We start from the raw sequence: 15,849 nt of genomic DNA, 5'->3' as shown, positions 1-15,849 counted from the left end.
CCAATTATACCTCACCACCTTAATTAATTTACACCTAGAAAAATTAATTATGTAACAGACAGAAACAATCAAAGAACCAGCCAGAGATCATCCATCAGACAAACAATAGGGAAGAGGGGACTATACTGACAAAACAATAAAGAAGTGAGGATTTCACAACCACGACTATTGATAAGTGACTTCTTGCCAGACAGACGCTAGCAAACTAAGTGTTCTTTAAAAAGCAACAGAGGGTCCTGTGGCACCTTTGAGACTAACAGAAGTACTGGGAGCATAAGCTTTCGTGGGTAAGAACCTCACTTCTTCAGATGCAAGAAGATGTCTTGCATCTGAAGAAGTGAGGTTCTTACCCACGAAAGCTTATGCTCCCAGTACTTCTGTTAGTCTCAAAGGTGCCACAGGACCCTCTGTTACTTTTTACAGATTCAGACTAACACGGCTACCCCTCTGATACTAAGTGTTCTTTAACCATCTTAAGCTCTGTTTCTTTATCTGGCAATAGTGGTGTTATTGGGACAGGATCTCCTTCTTCACAGCCGGATATTACAGTGTTTTCATGTCATTTAGATGGGATGTGACTTCCTGCTTCTTAGCTAATGGCTGCTGCTCTTCTAATATAGCTACAGACAAAAGCTTAGGCTTTAGGCCTTGTAATATGGCTACAGGAAAAGGCCTTCTCCTTAGACAATGACTTCCTGTGGCAGTGAGTTCCACAGTCTAATTACACATTGGATGAAAAAGTATTTCCTTTTGTTAGTTCTGATTTTTCCACCTTTTTATTTCACTGAATGTCCCCTTGTTCTTCTGGTATTAACATGTTTTTTTCCTGTCTATTTAGGAGAAAATCTGAGTTTTCTTTTTTTTAATCACAAGATTCCAGAAATACCAAAGATCACAAGAGTGTAATTGTAGCTGTGCTGATCCCAGGATACGAGAGAGACAAGGTGGATGAGATAATATCTTTTATTGGACCAATTTCTGTTGGTGAGAGAGACAAGATTTTGAGCTACACAGAGCTCTTCTTCTTGCAGATATACATTGGGGACATGGTCCTGGCTGGGGAGATGGAACTTCAGGGGTATGTTGCGGGGGGGGGGGGGGATAATCTGAAGAGGAGCTCTGTGTGGCTCAAAAGCTTGTCTTTCTCACCAAGAGAAGTTGCTCCAATAAAAGACTTGTCTCTCTCTAAAGATCACAAGACTCAGCAGGGTAGCACAAGAGCTGGCCAGGATCAGTCTCTGTGCAGAGGGATAGCACGGGGGTTAGAAGCTAGCCTGGGACTCAGAAGACCTGGATTAATTCCATGCTCTGCCACAGGCTCTACAATGAGGATAACAGATTCATAGATTCACACATTCCAAGGCCAGAAGGGACCACTGTGATCATTTACTCTGACCTCCGTATAACACAAGCCAGAAAACATCCCCTAGAGCAGATCTTTTAGAAAAACATCCAACAATGGCATCACCCTACCTCACAGTGCTGCTGTGTGGATAAATAGGTTAATGTTTGTGAGGCACTCAGATACTTCAGCAATGGTGCCCATATAAGACCCATGTGCAATAGCTGGATAAATTGTTCCCTGCCAATGTCTCACTAAAGCCTTTTGGATCAGATTTTTTTTGTTGGAAGTTCATAGAATATCAGGGTTGGAAGGGATGTCAGGAGGTATCTAGTCCAACCCCCTGCTCAAAGCAGGACCAATCCCCAGACAGATTTTTACCCCAGTTCCCTAAATGGCCCCCTCAAGGATTGAACTCACAACCCTGAGTTTAGCAGGCCAATGCTCAAACCACTGAACTATCCCACCTCCCCCCCCCAGTTCTAGCTCCTCCCAGTTCAGTATCCTCTGGGAATTTCATTTCCCTCTCAGATTATTAACAAAGCTGTTACTGAAGAATGTGGACCTAAATCAGTGGTTTGCAAACTTTTGTACTGGTGACCCCTTTCAGATAGGAAGCCTCTGAGTGCGACCCCCCTTTATGAATAAAAAACACTTTTTTATATGTTTAACACCATTATAAATGCTGGAGGCAAAGTGGGGTTTGGGGTAGAGACTGACAGCTTGTGACCCCCCATGTAATACCCTCGTGACCCCCTGAGGGGTCCTGACCCCCAGTTTGAGAACCCCTGAGCTAAATAATTCTAATACCAAAAGCAGGTCATGGCAGTGAGTAGTGGCCACCTCTCTGTCAGCTCGTTCCTGGGGTCCCAGCTGGGGCCTACTTCTTGCCCTGGTGGGTGTGGTACAGGCGAGCCATGTCTTGCATGTAGCAACGCTCTCGCAGCAGCTGCTGTGCCTGCTCCTCTAACCGGCGCTTGTGTAAATGCAGTGTGCGTGATCGCTGGATGAGCTGGTGCAGCTCCTGCCGCAGCTCCTGGTTCTCACATTTCACCTGGTGGCTATGCTCCTGCATGCACCGGGCAACCACTTCCTCCTGTGCCTGCTGCAGCAGGCAGAGCCCCTGCTGCTGGGACGTCTGCTCAAAGGCAGCCTTTTCGTGCAGGAAATGGCTTTTGGTCTCCTGCAGGTGCTGAGTGTGCTGCTGCCTGGTGGCCACCAGCTCTTCCTGCAGCTCCCTGATGTGGGCAGCCTGCTCCTGCTGCAGTGCCTGGATCTCCCGCAGGCCCTCAACCTCCTTGCTGAGGCGGAGAAGTTCACCCTCTTTGTGCAACAGTTGTTCCCGCAGAGCTGCCTCCTTCCTCTGGTAGAGGGTGAGCAGTTCCTGCTGCTCCCTGCGGATCTCCTCTAGGGCCTGCTTGTTCTGATCATTCAGGGAGATGATGGCATCCTGGCGCCGCTGGGCCCGCTTGGCCACATAGCACATGAATTCCTGGCTCTCAGCACGGAGACGCTGGGCCTCTTGCTGCAGGAACTCGTTCTCCTCCCGAAGCTGAACACGTGCCCCCCTTCATGTCCTCCAGCTCCTTGCAAAGGCGGCTATACTCCTGCTGCAGCAGCACCTCTTCCCTGCTGGCTACAGCCCCCCTCAGCAGCTCCCTCCAGGGGTGCAGCCACAGCTGGCTGCCCCTTCTGCTCTTGCTGCAGTTTCTGCCTTCGCTTGGGGGGGCATCGTGAGGCCTCGAGAGACAGAATGGAAAAAGAGATAGTAAAAGAGACAGCTCAACAGCTTCCACACACCTCTCCCCAGGGAGCAGCAAGAGCAGCTCACAGACCAGGGGAGCGGAGGGGGAGGAGACTTCACCCCCAGCGCTTGTAAAATAGCTGCGTGATTTGAGAACAGGAGTGGTGACCGCAAAGAAACAGGGGTGGTGGCCAGAATAGGTCCTGGTGTCTCAGGTTACAGGGGTGCCTCCTGAAGCCTCCTGTTTCAGCTGAAAATCCCATAAGCTGTGAGTATTAAGTGCCCCATGCCCCTTTCCACACCCGGGAGCAGAGGGGATGGAGAGAAGGCATTTTCTGCTGGCATTTTCTCCATGTGCAGAGTTGGGGACACAGCTTCCCTCGGACAGGCACGTCCCCTGTGCTAGAAAGCCAAACACTGTGACAAGGAAAGCCCCTCAACCTTGTACCCCTCGCCCCAGGACAGGGCTTTCTAGTCCAGCCTCCCTGTGCCCCCTACTCCCCTTCACTCTGTACCCCCCCACCCCAGCTCCTCTCACCTCATGCCAGTCTGCTACCACTTCCCTCCCCCCATGCCACAGCCCTGTCTCCGCCCACCTCATATCACCCAGCATCGCTTACCCCAGGCCAGGTCCCCCACAGCTCCCCTCCCCCCATGCCAGAGCCCTGGCTCCCTCCCAGCTTCCCCACTAGTATCAGTCCCCTCTGACTCCCCCCACCCCATACCACCCAGCTCCTTCCACCTCAGGCCAGGCCCCCGCAGCACCCCCTACCTCATGCCCCGTTCCCCCACCATGTTGGGGCCTGCCAACCTCGTGCCAGCCCCGCTGTTTCCCTCACCCTGTGCCCCAGCCCCTCTCACCCCACACCGCACCTTGTACCGCCTGGCTCCCCCTCCCCCCATGCCAGGGCCCCTGTCTCCCCCCACCTTATACCCCCCAGCATCGCTTATCTCAGGCCAGGTCCCCCACCCCCAGCTACCCTCCCCCCATGCCAGGGCCCTGTCTCCCCACACCTCATACCATCCACCATCGCTTACCCCAGGCCTGGTCCCCCCAACTCCCCTCCCCCCATGCCAGAGCCCTGTCTCCCCCCACCTCATACCACCCACCATCGCTTACCCCAGGCCAGGTCCCCCACCCCCAACTCCCCTCCCCCCATGCCAGAGCCCTGTCTCCCCCCACCTCATACTACCCACCATCGCTTACCCCAGGCCAGGTCCCCCCCAGCTCCCCTCCCCCCATGCCAGAGCCCTGTCTCCCCTCACCTCATACCACCCACCATCGCTTACCCCAGGCCAGGTCCCCCCCCCCAGCTCCCCTCCCCGCATGCCAGAGCCCTGTCTCCCCCCACCTCATACCACCCACCATCGCTTACCCCAGGCCAGGTCCCCCCCAGCTCCCCTCCCCCCCATGCCAGAGCCCTGTCTCCCCTCACCTCATACCACCCACCATCGCTTACCCCAGGCCAGGTCCCCCCCCCCCCAGCTCCCCTCCCCCGCATGCCAGAGCCCTGTCTCCCCCCACCTCATACCACCCACCATTGCTTACCCCAGGCCAGGTCCCCCCCCAGCTCCCCTCCCCCCATGCCAGAGCCCTGTCTCCCCCCACCTCATACCACCCACCATCGCTTACCCCAGGCCAGGTCCCCCCCAGCTCCCCTCCCCCCATGCCAGAGCCCTGTCTCCCCCCACCTCATACCACCCACCATCGCTTACCCCAGGCCAGGTCCCCCCCCCCCAGCTCCCCTCCCCGCATGCCAGAGCCCTGTCTCCCTCACCTCATACCACCCACCATCGCTTACCCCAGGCCAGGTCCCCCCCCCAGCTCCCCTCCCCGCATGCCAGAGCCCTGTCTCCCCCCACCTCACACCACCCACCATCGCTTACCCCAGGCCAGGTCCCACCCCAGCTCCCCTCTCCCCATGCCAGAGCCCTGTCTCCCCCCCACCTCACACCACCCACCATCGCTTACCCCAGGCCAGGTCCCCCCCCCCCCCCCAGCTCCCCTCCCCGCATGCCAGAGCCCTGTCTCCCCTCATCTCATAGATTCATAGATTATAGGACTGGAAGGGACCTCGAGAGGTCATCGAGTCCAGTCCCCTGCCCGCATGGCAGGACCAAATACTGTCTAGACCATCCCTGATAGACATTTATCTAACCTACTCTTAAATATCTCCAGAGACGGAGATTCCACAACCTCCCTAGGCAATTTGTTCCAGTGTTTAACCACCCTGACAGTTAGGAACTTTTTCCTAATGTCCAACCTAGACCTCCCTTGCTGCAGTTTAAACCCATTGTTTCTGGTTCTATCCTTAGAGGCTAAGGTGAACAAGTTCTCTCCCTCCTCCTTATGACACCCTTTTAGATACCTGAAAACTGTTAGCATGTCCCCTCTCAGTCTTCTCTTTTCCAAACTAAACAAACCCAGTTCTTTCAGCCTTCCTTCATAGGTCATGATCTCAAGACCTTTAATCATTCTTGTTGCTCTTCTTTGGACCCTTTCCAATTTCTCCACATCTTTTTTAAAATGCGGCGCCCAGAACTGGACAAAATACTCCAGCTGAGGCCTAACCAGAGCAGAGTACAGCGGAAGAATGACGTCTCGTGTCTTGCTCACAACACACCTGTTAATGCATCCCAGAATCAGGTTTGCTTTTTTTTGCAACAGCATCACACTGTTGACTCATATTTAGCTTGTGGTCCACTATAACCCCTAGATCCCTTTCTGCCGTACTCCTTCCTAGACAGTCTTTTCCCATTCTGTATGTGTGAAATTGATTTTTCCTTCCTAAGTGGAGCACTTTGCATTTGTCTTTGTTAAACTTCATCGTGTTTAACTCAGACCATTTCTCCAATTTGTCCAGATCATTTTGAATTATGACCCTGTCCTCCAAAGTACTTGCAATCCCTCCCAGTTTGGTATCATCCGCAAACTTAATAAGCGTACTTTCTATGCCAATATCTAAGTCGTTGATGAAGATATTGAACAGAGCCGGTCCCAAAACAGACCCCTGCGATACCCCACTCGTTACGCCTTTCCAGCAGGATTGGGAACCATTAATAACAACTCTGAGTACGGTTATCCAGCCAGTTATGCACCCACCTTATAGTAGCCCCATCTAATTTGTATTTGCCTAGTTTATCGATAAGAATATCATGCGAGACCGTATCAAATGACTTACTAAAGTCTAGGTATACCACATCCACCGCTTCACCCTTATCCACAAGGCTCGTTATCCTATCAAAGAAAGCTATCAGATTGGTTTGACATGATTTGTTCTTCACACCTTACCACCTTCCAAGTGTTTGCAGATGATTTCCTTAATTACTTGCTCCATTATCTTCCCTGGCACAGAAGTTAAACTAACTGGTCTGTAGTTACCTGGGTTGTTTTTATTTCCCTTTTTATAGATGGGCACCCTCTCACACCACCCACCATCGCTTACCCCAGGCCAGGTCCCCCCCCAGCTCCACTCCCCCCCATGCCAGAGCCCTGTCTCCCCTCACCTTATACCCCCCACCATCGCTTACCCCAGGCCAGGTCCCCCCCACAGCTCCCCTCCCCGCATGCCAGAGCCCTGTCTCGCCCCACCTCACACCACCCACCATCGCTTACCCCAGGCCAGGTCCCCCCCCCAGCTCCCCTCCCCCCATGCCAGAGCCCTGTCTCCCCTCACCTCATACCACCCACCATCGCTTACCCCAGGCCAGGTCCCCCCCAGCTCCCCTCCCCCATGCCAGAGCCCTGTCTCCCCACACCTCACACCACCCACCATCGCTTACCCCAGGCCAGGTCCCCCCAGCTCCCCTCCCCCCATGCCAGAGCCCTGTCTCCCCTCACCTCATACCCCCCACCATCGCTTACCCCAGGCCAGGTCCCCCCCCCCAGCTCCCCTCCCCCCATGCCAGAGCCCTGTCTCCCCCCACCCCATACCACCCACCATCGCTTACCCCAGGCCTGGTCCCCCCAGCTCCCCTCCCCCCATGCCAGAGCCCTGTCTCCCCTCATCTCACACCACCCACCATCGCTTACCCCAGGCCAGGTCCCCCCCCACAGCTCCCCTCCCCCCATGCCAGAGCCCTGTCTCCCCCCACCTCACACCACCCACCATCGCTTACCCCAGGCCAGGTCCCCCGCAGCTCCCCTCCCCCCATGCCAGAGCCCTGTCTCCCCACACCTCATACCACCCACCATCGCTTACCCCAGGCCAGATCCCCCCCAGTTCCCCTCCCCCCATGCCAGAGCCCTGTCTCCCCACACCTCACACCACCCACCATCGCTTACCCCAGGCCAGGTCCCCCGCCCCCAGCTCCCCTCCCTCCATGCCAGAGCCCTGTCTCCCCCCACCTCATACCACCCACCATCGCTTACCCCAGGCCTGGTCCCCCCAGCTCCCCTCCCCCCATGCCAGAGCCCTGTCTCCCCTCATCTCACACCACCCACCATCGCTTACCCCAGGCCAGGTCCCCCGCCCCCAGCTCTCCTCCCCGCATGCCAGAGCCCTGTCTCCCCCCACCTCACACCACCCACCATCGCTTACCCCAGGCCAGGTCCCCCCAGCTCCCCTCCCCCCATGCCAGAGCCCTGTCTCCCCTCATCTCATACCACCCACCATCGCTTACCCCAGGCCAGGTCCCCCCCCCAGCTCCCCTCCCCCCATGCCAGAGCCCTGTCTCCCCTCACCTCATACCACCCACCATCGCTTACCCCAGGCCAGGTCCCCCCCCAGCTCCCCTCCCCCCATGCCAGAGCCCTGTCTCCCCCCACCTCATACCCCCCACCATCGCTTACCCCAGGCCAGGTCCCCCCCCCAGCTCCCCTCCCCCCATGCCAGAGCCCTGTCTCCCCTCACCTCATACCACCCACCATCGCTTACCCCAGGCCAGGTCCCCCCCCAGCTCCCCTCCCCCCATGCCAGAGCCCTGTCTCCCCCCACCTCATACCCCCCACCATCGCTTACCCCCAGGCCAGGTCCCCCCTAGCTCCCCTCCCCGCATGCCAGAGCCCTGTCTCCCCCCACCTCACACCACCCACCATCGCTTACCCCAGGCCAGGTCCCCCCCCCCAGCTCCCCTCCCCGCATGCCAGAGCCCTGTCTCCCCTCATCTCACACCACCCACCATCGCTTACCCCAGGCCAGGTCCCCCCCCCCAGGTCCCCTCCCCGCATGCCAGAGCCCCTGTCTCCCCCCACCTCACACCACCCACCATCGCTTACCCCAGGCCAGGTCCCCCCGCCCCAGCACCCCTCCCCGCATGCCAGAGCCCTGTCTCCCCCCACCTCATACCACCCACCAACCATCGCTTACCCCAGGCCAGGTCCCCCCGCCCCAGCTCCCCTCCCCGCATGCCAGAGCCCTGTCTCCCCCCACCCCATACCACCCACCATTGCTTACCCCAGGCCAGGTCCCCCCAGCTCCCCTCCCCCCATGCCAGAGCCCTGTCTCCCCCCACCTCATACCACCCACCATCGCTTACCCCAGGCCAGGTCCCCCCAGCTCCCCTCCCCCCATGCCAGAGCCCTGTCTCCCCTCACCTCATACCCCCCACCATCGCTTACCCCAGGCCAGGTCCCCCCCCCCCCCAGCTCCCCTCCCCCCATGCCAGAGCCCTGTCTCCCCCCACCTCATACCACCCACCATCGCTTACCCCAGGCCAGGTCCCCCCCCCACAGCTCCCCTCCCCCCATGCCAGAGTCCTGTCTCCCCCCACCTCATACCACCCACCATCGCTTACCCCAGGCCAGGTCCCCCCCAGCTCCCCTCCCCCCATGCCAGAGCCCTGTCTCCCCCCACCTCATACCACCCACCATCGCTTACCCCAGGCCAGGTCCCCCCCCCCAGCTCCCCTCCCCCCATGCCAGAGCCCTGTGTCCCCACACCTCACACCACCCACCATCGCTTACCCCAGGCCAGGTCCCCCCCCCACAGCTCCCCTCCCCCCATGCCAGAGTCCTGTCTCCCCCCACCCCATACCACCCACCATCGCTTACCCCAGGCCAGGTCCCCCCCCCAGCTCCCCTCCCCCCATGTCATAGCCCCGGCTCCCCCCACTCGTGCCCCCCCCGTAAAGTGCTGCGGTTTTGAGCCCCTCACCCGGACCTGGTCCCGCGCCGCTTCCCCGTTGCCTGGAGACGGGTTGGCTCCGCCCCCCGCCCGGAGCGGGGCCCGGGGCCAAGCGCGCACCGGGGGCGGGGATTGGGCTGCCCTGGCTCCGCCCGCCACTTAACAAGCCGGAATATTCATGAGGCCCGGCCTCCCCCACGGCCCCGGCGCCCCCGCGTGGGGCGGGGCTCCCCTGCACAGCCGCACCGGGGGGGTCAGGCCGCTTGTTGCCCTCCCCTTGTCAGCGCCCCCCCGTCCAGCGCCGGGACACGTGACGGCCCCGCCCCGCGACCCCGGCTGGGACCGGCCGCGCGGAGAGTCCGCAGCTGCCTGAACACCCGGTGCCGGGCGCGGGCTGGGGCTGGGGCTGGGCGGCCCGCCCTATGGGGCAGCTAGCCCCGCCCCTTCCGCCCCCATGGCTGGAGCCCCCCCGCCGCCGCCGGCCGGCCGGCCCCATGGGGCAGCTAGCCCCGCCCCTTCTGCCCCCATGGCTGGAGCCCCCCCGCCGGCCGGCCCGCCCCATGGGGCAGCTAGCCCCGCCCCTTCCGCCCCCATGGCTGGAGCCCCCCCGCCGCCGGCCGGCCGGCCCGCCCGCTCGCCCGCCCCATGGGGCAGCTAGCCCCGCCCCTTCTGTCCCCATGGCTGGAGCGCCCCCCCCGCCGGCCGGCCCGCCCCATGGGGCAGCTAGCCCCGCCCCTTCTGTCCCCATGGCTGGAGCGCCCCCCCCGCCGGCCGGCCCGCCCCATGGGGCAGCTAGCCCCGCCCCTTCTGCCCCCATGGCTGGAGCCCCCCCGCCGGCCGGCCCGCCCCATGGGGCAGCTAGCCCCGCCCCTTCCGCCCCCATGGCTGGAGCCCCGCCTCCCCCCCGCCGGCCGGCCCGCCCGCTCGCCCGCCCCATGGGGCAGCTAGCCCCGCCCCTTCTGTCCCCATGGCTGGAGCGCCCCCCCCCGCCGGCCGGCCCGCCCCATGGGGCAGCTAGCCCCGCCCCTTCCGCCCCCATGGCTGGAGCCCCCCCGCCGCCGGCCGGCCGGCTCCATGGGGCAGCTAGCCCCGCCCCTTCTGCCCCCATGGCTGGAGCCCCCCCGCCGGCCGGCCCGCCCCATGGGGCAGCTAGCCCCGCCCCTTCCGCCCCCATGGCTGGAGCCCCGCCTCCCCCCCCCCCCCCGCCGGCCGGCCCGCCCGCTCGCCCGCCCCATGGGGCAGCTAGCCCCGCCCCTTCTGTCCCCATGGCTGGAGCGCCCCCCCCGCCGGCCGGCCCGCCCCATGGGGCAGCTAGCCCCGCCCCTTCCGCCCCCATGGCTGGAGCCCCCCCCCCCGCCGGCCGGCCCGCCCCATGGGGCAGCTAGCCCCGCCCCTTCCGCCCCCATGGCTGGAGCCCCCCCACCGGCCGGACCGCCCCATGGGGCAGCTAGTCCCGCCCCTTCCGCCCCCATGGCTGGAGCCCCGCCCCCCCCCGCCGGCCGGCCCGCCCCATGGGGCAGCTAGCTTCGCCCCTTCCGCCCCCATGGCTTGAGCCCCCCCCCCCGCCGGCCGGCCCGCCCCATGGGGCAGCTAGCCCCGCCCCTTCCGCCCCCATGGCTGGAGCCCCCCCCCGCCGGCCGGCCCGCCCCGCCCCATGGGGCAGCTAGCCCCGCCCCTTCCGCCCCCATGGCTGGAGCCCCCCCGCCGGCCGGACCGCCCCATGGGGCAGCTAGTCCCGCCCCTTCCGCCCCCATGGCTGGAGCCCCCGCCGCCGGCCGGCCCGCCCCAGCCATGCCAGCTGGCTCGGGCCACCGACTCTCTAATCCACAAAACTGCCCCCCCCCCAGGTGCCCTGATGCGCTACCTTAAAAAACTAAATGTAGGAGTCAGTAATTTAAAAAGTAAGTAAAAAGTTACGAATACTTTTTGCAAAAATTAATAATACAGGGTTTGGAGGAAAGGAAACATTTGGGAGTTGTGAAAATGGTACAGGTAACGGTTGTGGTGTTACAAGAAGCAAGTTTTTGGTTTAATAATAAAACCCAGTTCTATAAATGTAACTGTATGTGCAACTCTGTGCAATCACATTGGTAATTAAATTATACGGGGGGGTCAGGAAGAGTGGCTACTACCACCACGATGCTTCTGTCCCCAGAAGCCTTTACAGCTATTCTGAGAAAAAATGGGCCCTTTTCCCACAAAAATGGTCTATAGGGGACTGCTGCAGGCAGCAGGCGGAGAAATAATCTAATCAAATTATTTAACTATTGGGTAATGTGATCAAAATCACTAAAGGAATGTCAGGGGTTTCTATTGGAACTTAACTTGACTGCCCCTGGCTGTCTCTGGTTGTACAAGATGGGAGTGTAATCGGGGTACAGTTGTGTAAAAAAAAAAAAAAGTAATCAGTGCAAAAAATGTTAGGCAAAAATAGTTTTGTGCATGCATAGGAAAAGGAAAAGGGGAGCAATGATGGGAACACTGAGCCTTGGGGGGGGCTCTGGGGGATTGGACTGTCGCTTTGGTGGGGGTGCATGAAAACTCTGTGGGCACGGAAAGGCAGTTACACCTTGTGTAAAATTAAAAGGGCTAATATAATGTTATGGAGGTTAAACTATTTCCCAGGACATGTGCAGTGTATATTGGAAAAGAGGTAAAAGAAATGCAAACAAAACGTGGTACTTAATTAAAATCCTATTAGGGCTCCAAAAGAAGCCACAATAAATTGTGCTTTCTTTTTCCAATCTCTGTGTGTTTTAAAGCAGGAGATGAAAGTGAAAAGTAATGAGAACTCTGGTGGAAGTGAAATGTGCCCCTTTTAAGACAGTCTCTGAGCTGCTGATCGCTTTGGATCCAGAGGCAAGCCAAGAAAGCCTCTGTGTAAATGCGAATTACCTAACTGATGGGGGAAGAAGAAAACTACCCATAACTGGCAGCACAAAAAATTTGGAAATAATAAATCCATCTGGCCAGCAAACAAGCTCCTAGAAGACTCAGATTCTGGCCCTCCAGAAGGGGGAGGTGAAAAAAACAAGTCAAGCCTGAAAATAAGGGGGACAGGTTAACCCTAAGGGCTGTGTGTGGGTGGGTCGGGGGGGTGTACAAAGCCAAAATCTAAAGCTGTCTCTCAGCTATTACCTGAAAATAAACGTAAAGCTTGGTACAGCAAAAAAACTATTGCAAACCTGGTCTGTTGTACAAGAGGGGAAACTGAGGCACGCCACCTCATAAATTTCATAAATGACCAGTGAGTGGGGTAATTCACTAGCCTGACTATAAAACAAAATAAGAACAGCCTAAAGGTAATTCTTCTGTTTTTCCTGCAATTAGCAAGGAAATTTGTAAAAGGAATTGGTATTATTATTAAGCAATAATCTGTCCCCACCAAAGGGGGTAAAAATTGTTTCTTTTGTTTTTCAGACACTCTACAAGCATGCCGGCGCCAACGAAAGAATAACCCAGAATACTATGAATCTATGTTTTGCGTTGTTTGTCTGTGGTGTGTGTCTTGTTGCTAACATGACGTGGGTGGAGGATGGCTTCAAAAGGCTGAGAGGGGTGGAAAACGTGTACGAAAACGCAAAATGCTCAACGCGGAGGCCAGCACCTGTGTAACAGCTACCATGGTACCTGAAAATAGAACGGCAACTAAAATTCAGCTTGCTAAAAGTTTACCCCAATAAACATCAAATTGTTTGCGCCTTTGAACTTTGGGTATTGTTGCTCTGTTCATGCGAGAAGAACCAGGAAAGTAAAAGGGTAAAAACATAAGCCCCCTAACACTGGGGAGGGGCTGTAGGGAGCTGAGGGTCTTGCTCACCTCTGATGCGTGCAGTCCCTTTGTGATGTCAGGAGGACCCACCTGGTCCTGGCCCTTTATGATGAGTCACTGGAACAAACAGCCTCTCGGGAGAGATCCAGTGGCAGCCCCAGCAGGGAGCCCAGTGTCCAGACCGTCCTCCCCAGCACGAGGATGGGGATCACGCAGAGCTGGTTCTGGGCCTGCTGGGACAGCTCCTGGGTGTTGTACACCTGCGTCCTTCTGGTCCTGGTCATCCGGATGGCCATGGCGACCCAGCACAGTTTCTCCAGGAGAAGCAGGATGGTAGGAGGACACCCCCCCACACACCCCCTGCAACCATCCTACACTCTCAGCAGAGCTTGTCTGGACACAGCCCCATGGAAGGAAGGGTGGGAGGGTGGCTAGAGGCCCCCTGTTCTGACCAGGCCCCATTGGGCTGGCAGGACACATCCACAGAGAGAGACAGGGCCGCAGACCGAGCTCGTGGCTCCATTCTTGGGTTGTTCCTTACTGCCCCGACCACCCCAGCTAGCGATGATAGAACACTTGCTGCTACCTAATATAAGACACACCTGTGGCATTTTGTCCCTGCTGGGATCACTCCATATATAGTGATCCAGTAAGAAGAGGCTCTGTTCTTGAATCCTCCAGTTTTCATGAACACTTTAAATTCAGCAAAATCATAAAGAACAAAATGTCTGAAAAGAGCATGCAAATACAGACTTGTTTTGCTCAGATTAAAATGCAGAGCAGCCTCTAATTGGCATTTACAGGTATATTCCAAGTTAAAATATTTATTATAAGATCAAATGAATAATTCATTACCTCCAAGCAACAAGTAGGATAGAAAAACCAGGAATACTTGTGGGACCTTAGAGACTAACAAATTTATTTGAGCATAAGCTTTCGTGGGCTACAGCCCACTTCTTCGGATGCATAGAATGGAACATAATATTGAGGAGATATATATATACACATACAGAGACAGGTGGGAGTTGTCTTACCAACTCTGAGAGGCCAATTAAGTAAGAGAAAAAACTGGGCTATCTTGATTATCACTTCAAAAGGTTTTTTTTTCTCTTACTTAATTGGCCCCTCAGAGTTGGTAAGACAACTCCCACCTGTCTCTGTATGTGTATATATAGCTCCTCAATATTATGTTCCATTCTATGCATCCGAAGAAGTGGGCTGTAACCCACGAAAGCTTATGCTCAAATAAATTTGTTAGTCTCTAAGGTGCCACAAGTATTCCTGTGGTTTTTTTTTTTTTTTTTTTTTTTTTTTGCGGATACAGACTAACACGGCTGCTACTCTGAAAAAAGGATAGAAAGAATCTAACCTTAAACAGAAAGAAGATTTATTAAGGGATTAGATACAACTGGGGGAAGATTCACTATGGGGAACACTACAAATACGACTACCCACGAATAGATTCCAATAAGGGAAAGCTGGAAAATGGGTGTGTTGGGGGTGGGGGTGGTTCTGCTTGTTAATGGTGTTTACATTAGAAATTCAGGTCTTGCCTCCAGTCATAGGAATCTACCCAGTCTGGCAGGAGGCCCAGCCTCTGCCTCAGTTTCCCCTCTCAGCAGTTATCCACAGGCTGGCAAGCGGCTGTGGGGTTCTCATGCAGGAGCACTGCTGCACTGGGGTGACTTAGCCAAGTCACAGAGTTCACCCCAGTCAGAGTCAATCAGAGTCCAAAGGAAAATGCCAAACCCCATCTTCCAGCCCAGCCCTTCCTCTGAGGGTCTGTCCTGTTCCCCAGCTGGCTTCAGACCCTCAGTTAGCTCCAGCATCCAGCCCTCCTGGGCTCCAGTGTTGCCCTTGTTTATGGGACAGCATGGGGGAACACCCACCCACCCTCTACTACAGGCCTTGGGATCCTAAACAATTGGTCTGCCTGTCCCAAACCCCAGCCTGCCCTGGCTTCCCTTTCCAGGTCCTCTTCCCATGTCTGTGTGTAACCCATGCTTCTGTCACTGTTCCTTTCAACAGGAGTGTAGGTTGGTTTGTTCTTTTGGCCAGAGGAGTGAAGCAGCTGGCTACTGGCTCCAGCTAGTCTGGGACTAATGGCGGGGGGGGGGGAATGTTCACAAACCCTTGGGACATGCTGTCACGGTCTTTCTGGTTTGGGGTACAAATCCAGACCAGCGAGGGGCTGTCACCATCTTCCCGGTAACCGTGGGTACCTCACAATGCTTTGCTGTTGTAGCTCCCAACCTGGGCCACTCACAACCAGCCTACCAGCCTACCACCCCTTGAGTTTGTGTGTGCCAGGCGGCCTAGTTACTACATGCAGGGTGACCCCAACACATGCCCAGTCCTGGATTTTCCTCAACCCGAGGACAGTCCAGAGAAATCATATGGTTTGTTTGTTCCTTTAAAGACACCAAAGCCCTTCACAGCTTATTAACTGAACTGGGGATAACTAGACCCTTCCCTTGAAACTCAGCACTGAGTTGATGGTCAAACTGAAATGAGTCTATTAACAAACCATACGTAGGATTCCTTGAATTCAAGTATAAGGAATGCAGCTAGAAAGAGTTACTAGTAAACAAAACAAAATACACTTGTAAAGGTCTAAAACTTCATCTAGCAAGACACAGGCTCTGTTCAAGATGGTTTCTCTCATCCACAGTCTCCCAGCTAAATGGTGACTGGCTCTCCCCTTGGTCAGCCTCTCTTACAGGGGCCCAAAGGTGCTGGTGTTTTTGTTTTCTTAGGTGAAAGAGAGAAGGTGGGTTCTCTGCCCCTTTCTTTTATAGTCCGTTGAGTCTTGGAAGTGGGTTCTTCTAAACCAGTGGTTGTCAACCAGGGGTACGGGGTACAAAGAGGTCTTCTAGGGAGTACATTAACTCCTGTAGATATTTGCCTAGTTTTACAGCAGGCTACA

General features: G+C 56.7%; 1 protein-coding gene and 1 long non-coding RNA gene across 2 annotated transcripts; one reads left to right on the top strand and one right to left on the bottom strand.

Annotated features, from left to right (window-relative positions):
- Nucleotides 1–2,079: 2,079 nt before the first annotated feature.
- LOC101953118 (coiled-coil domain-containing protein 166) lies at nt 2,080–4,966 on the bottom strand. The gene is given in 4 exon segments (XM_065587272.1): nt 2,080–2,909; nt 2,911–2,988; nt 2,990–3,082; nt 4,955–4,966. Coding segments are annotated over 4 exon segments (870 nt in total). The 3' UTR covers nt 2,080–2,222.
- Nucleotides 4,967–10,821: 5,855 nt separating this feature from the next.
- LOC135981993 (uncharacterized) lies at nt 10,822–12,859 on the top strand. Its single transcript, XR_010599192.1, has 2 exons — nt 10,822–11,052; nt 12,572–12,859. It is a non-coding gene; the product is annotated as an uncharacterized LOC135981993 (long non-coding RNA).
- Nucleotides 12,860–15,849: the final 2,990 nt, after the last annotated feature.

This window comes from Chrysemys picta, chromosome 3, assembly GCF_011386835.1.
Source record: "Chrysemys picta bellii isolate R12L10 chromosome 3, ASM1138683v2, whole genome shotgun sequence".
NCBI classification, from domain to species: domain Eukaryota; kingdom Metazoa; phylum Chordata; order Testudines; family Emydidae; genus Chrysemys; species Chrysemys picta.
The sequence above is the reverse complement of the archived record's forward strand: the minus strand, read 5'-3'. Positions and strand labels throughout refer to the sequence as shown.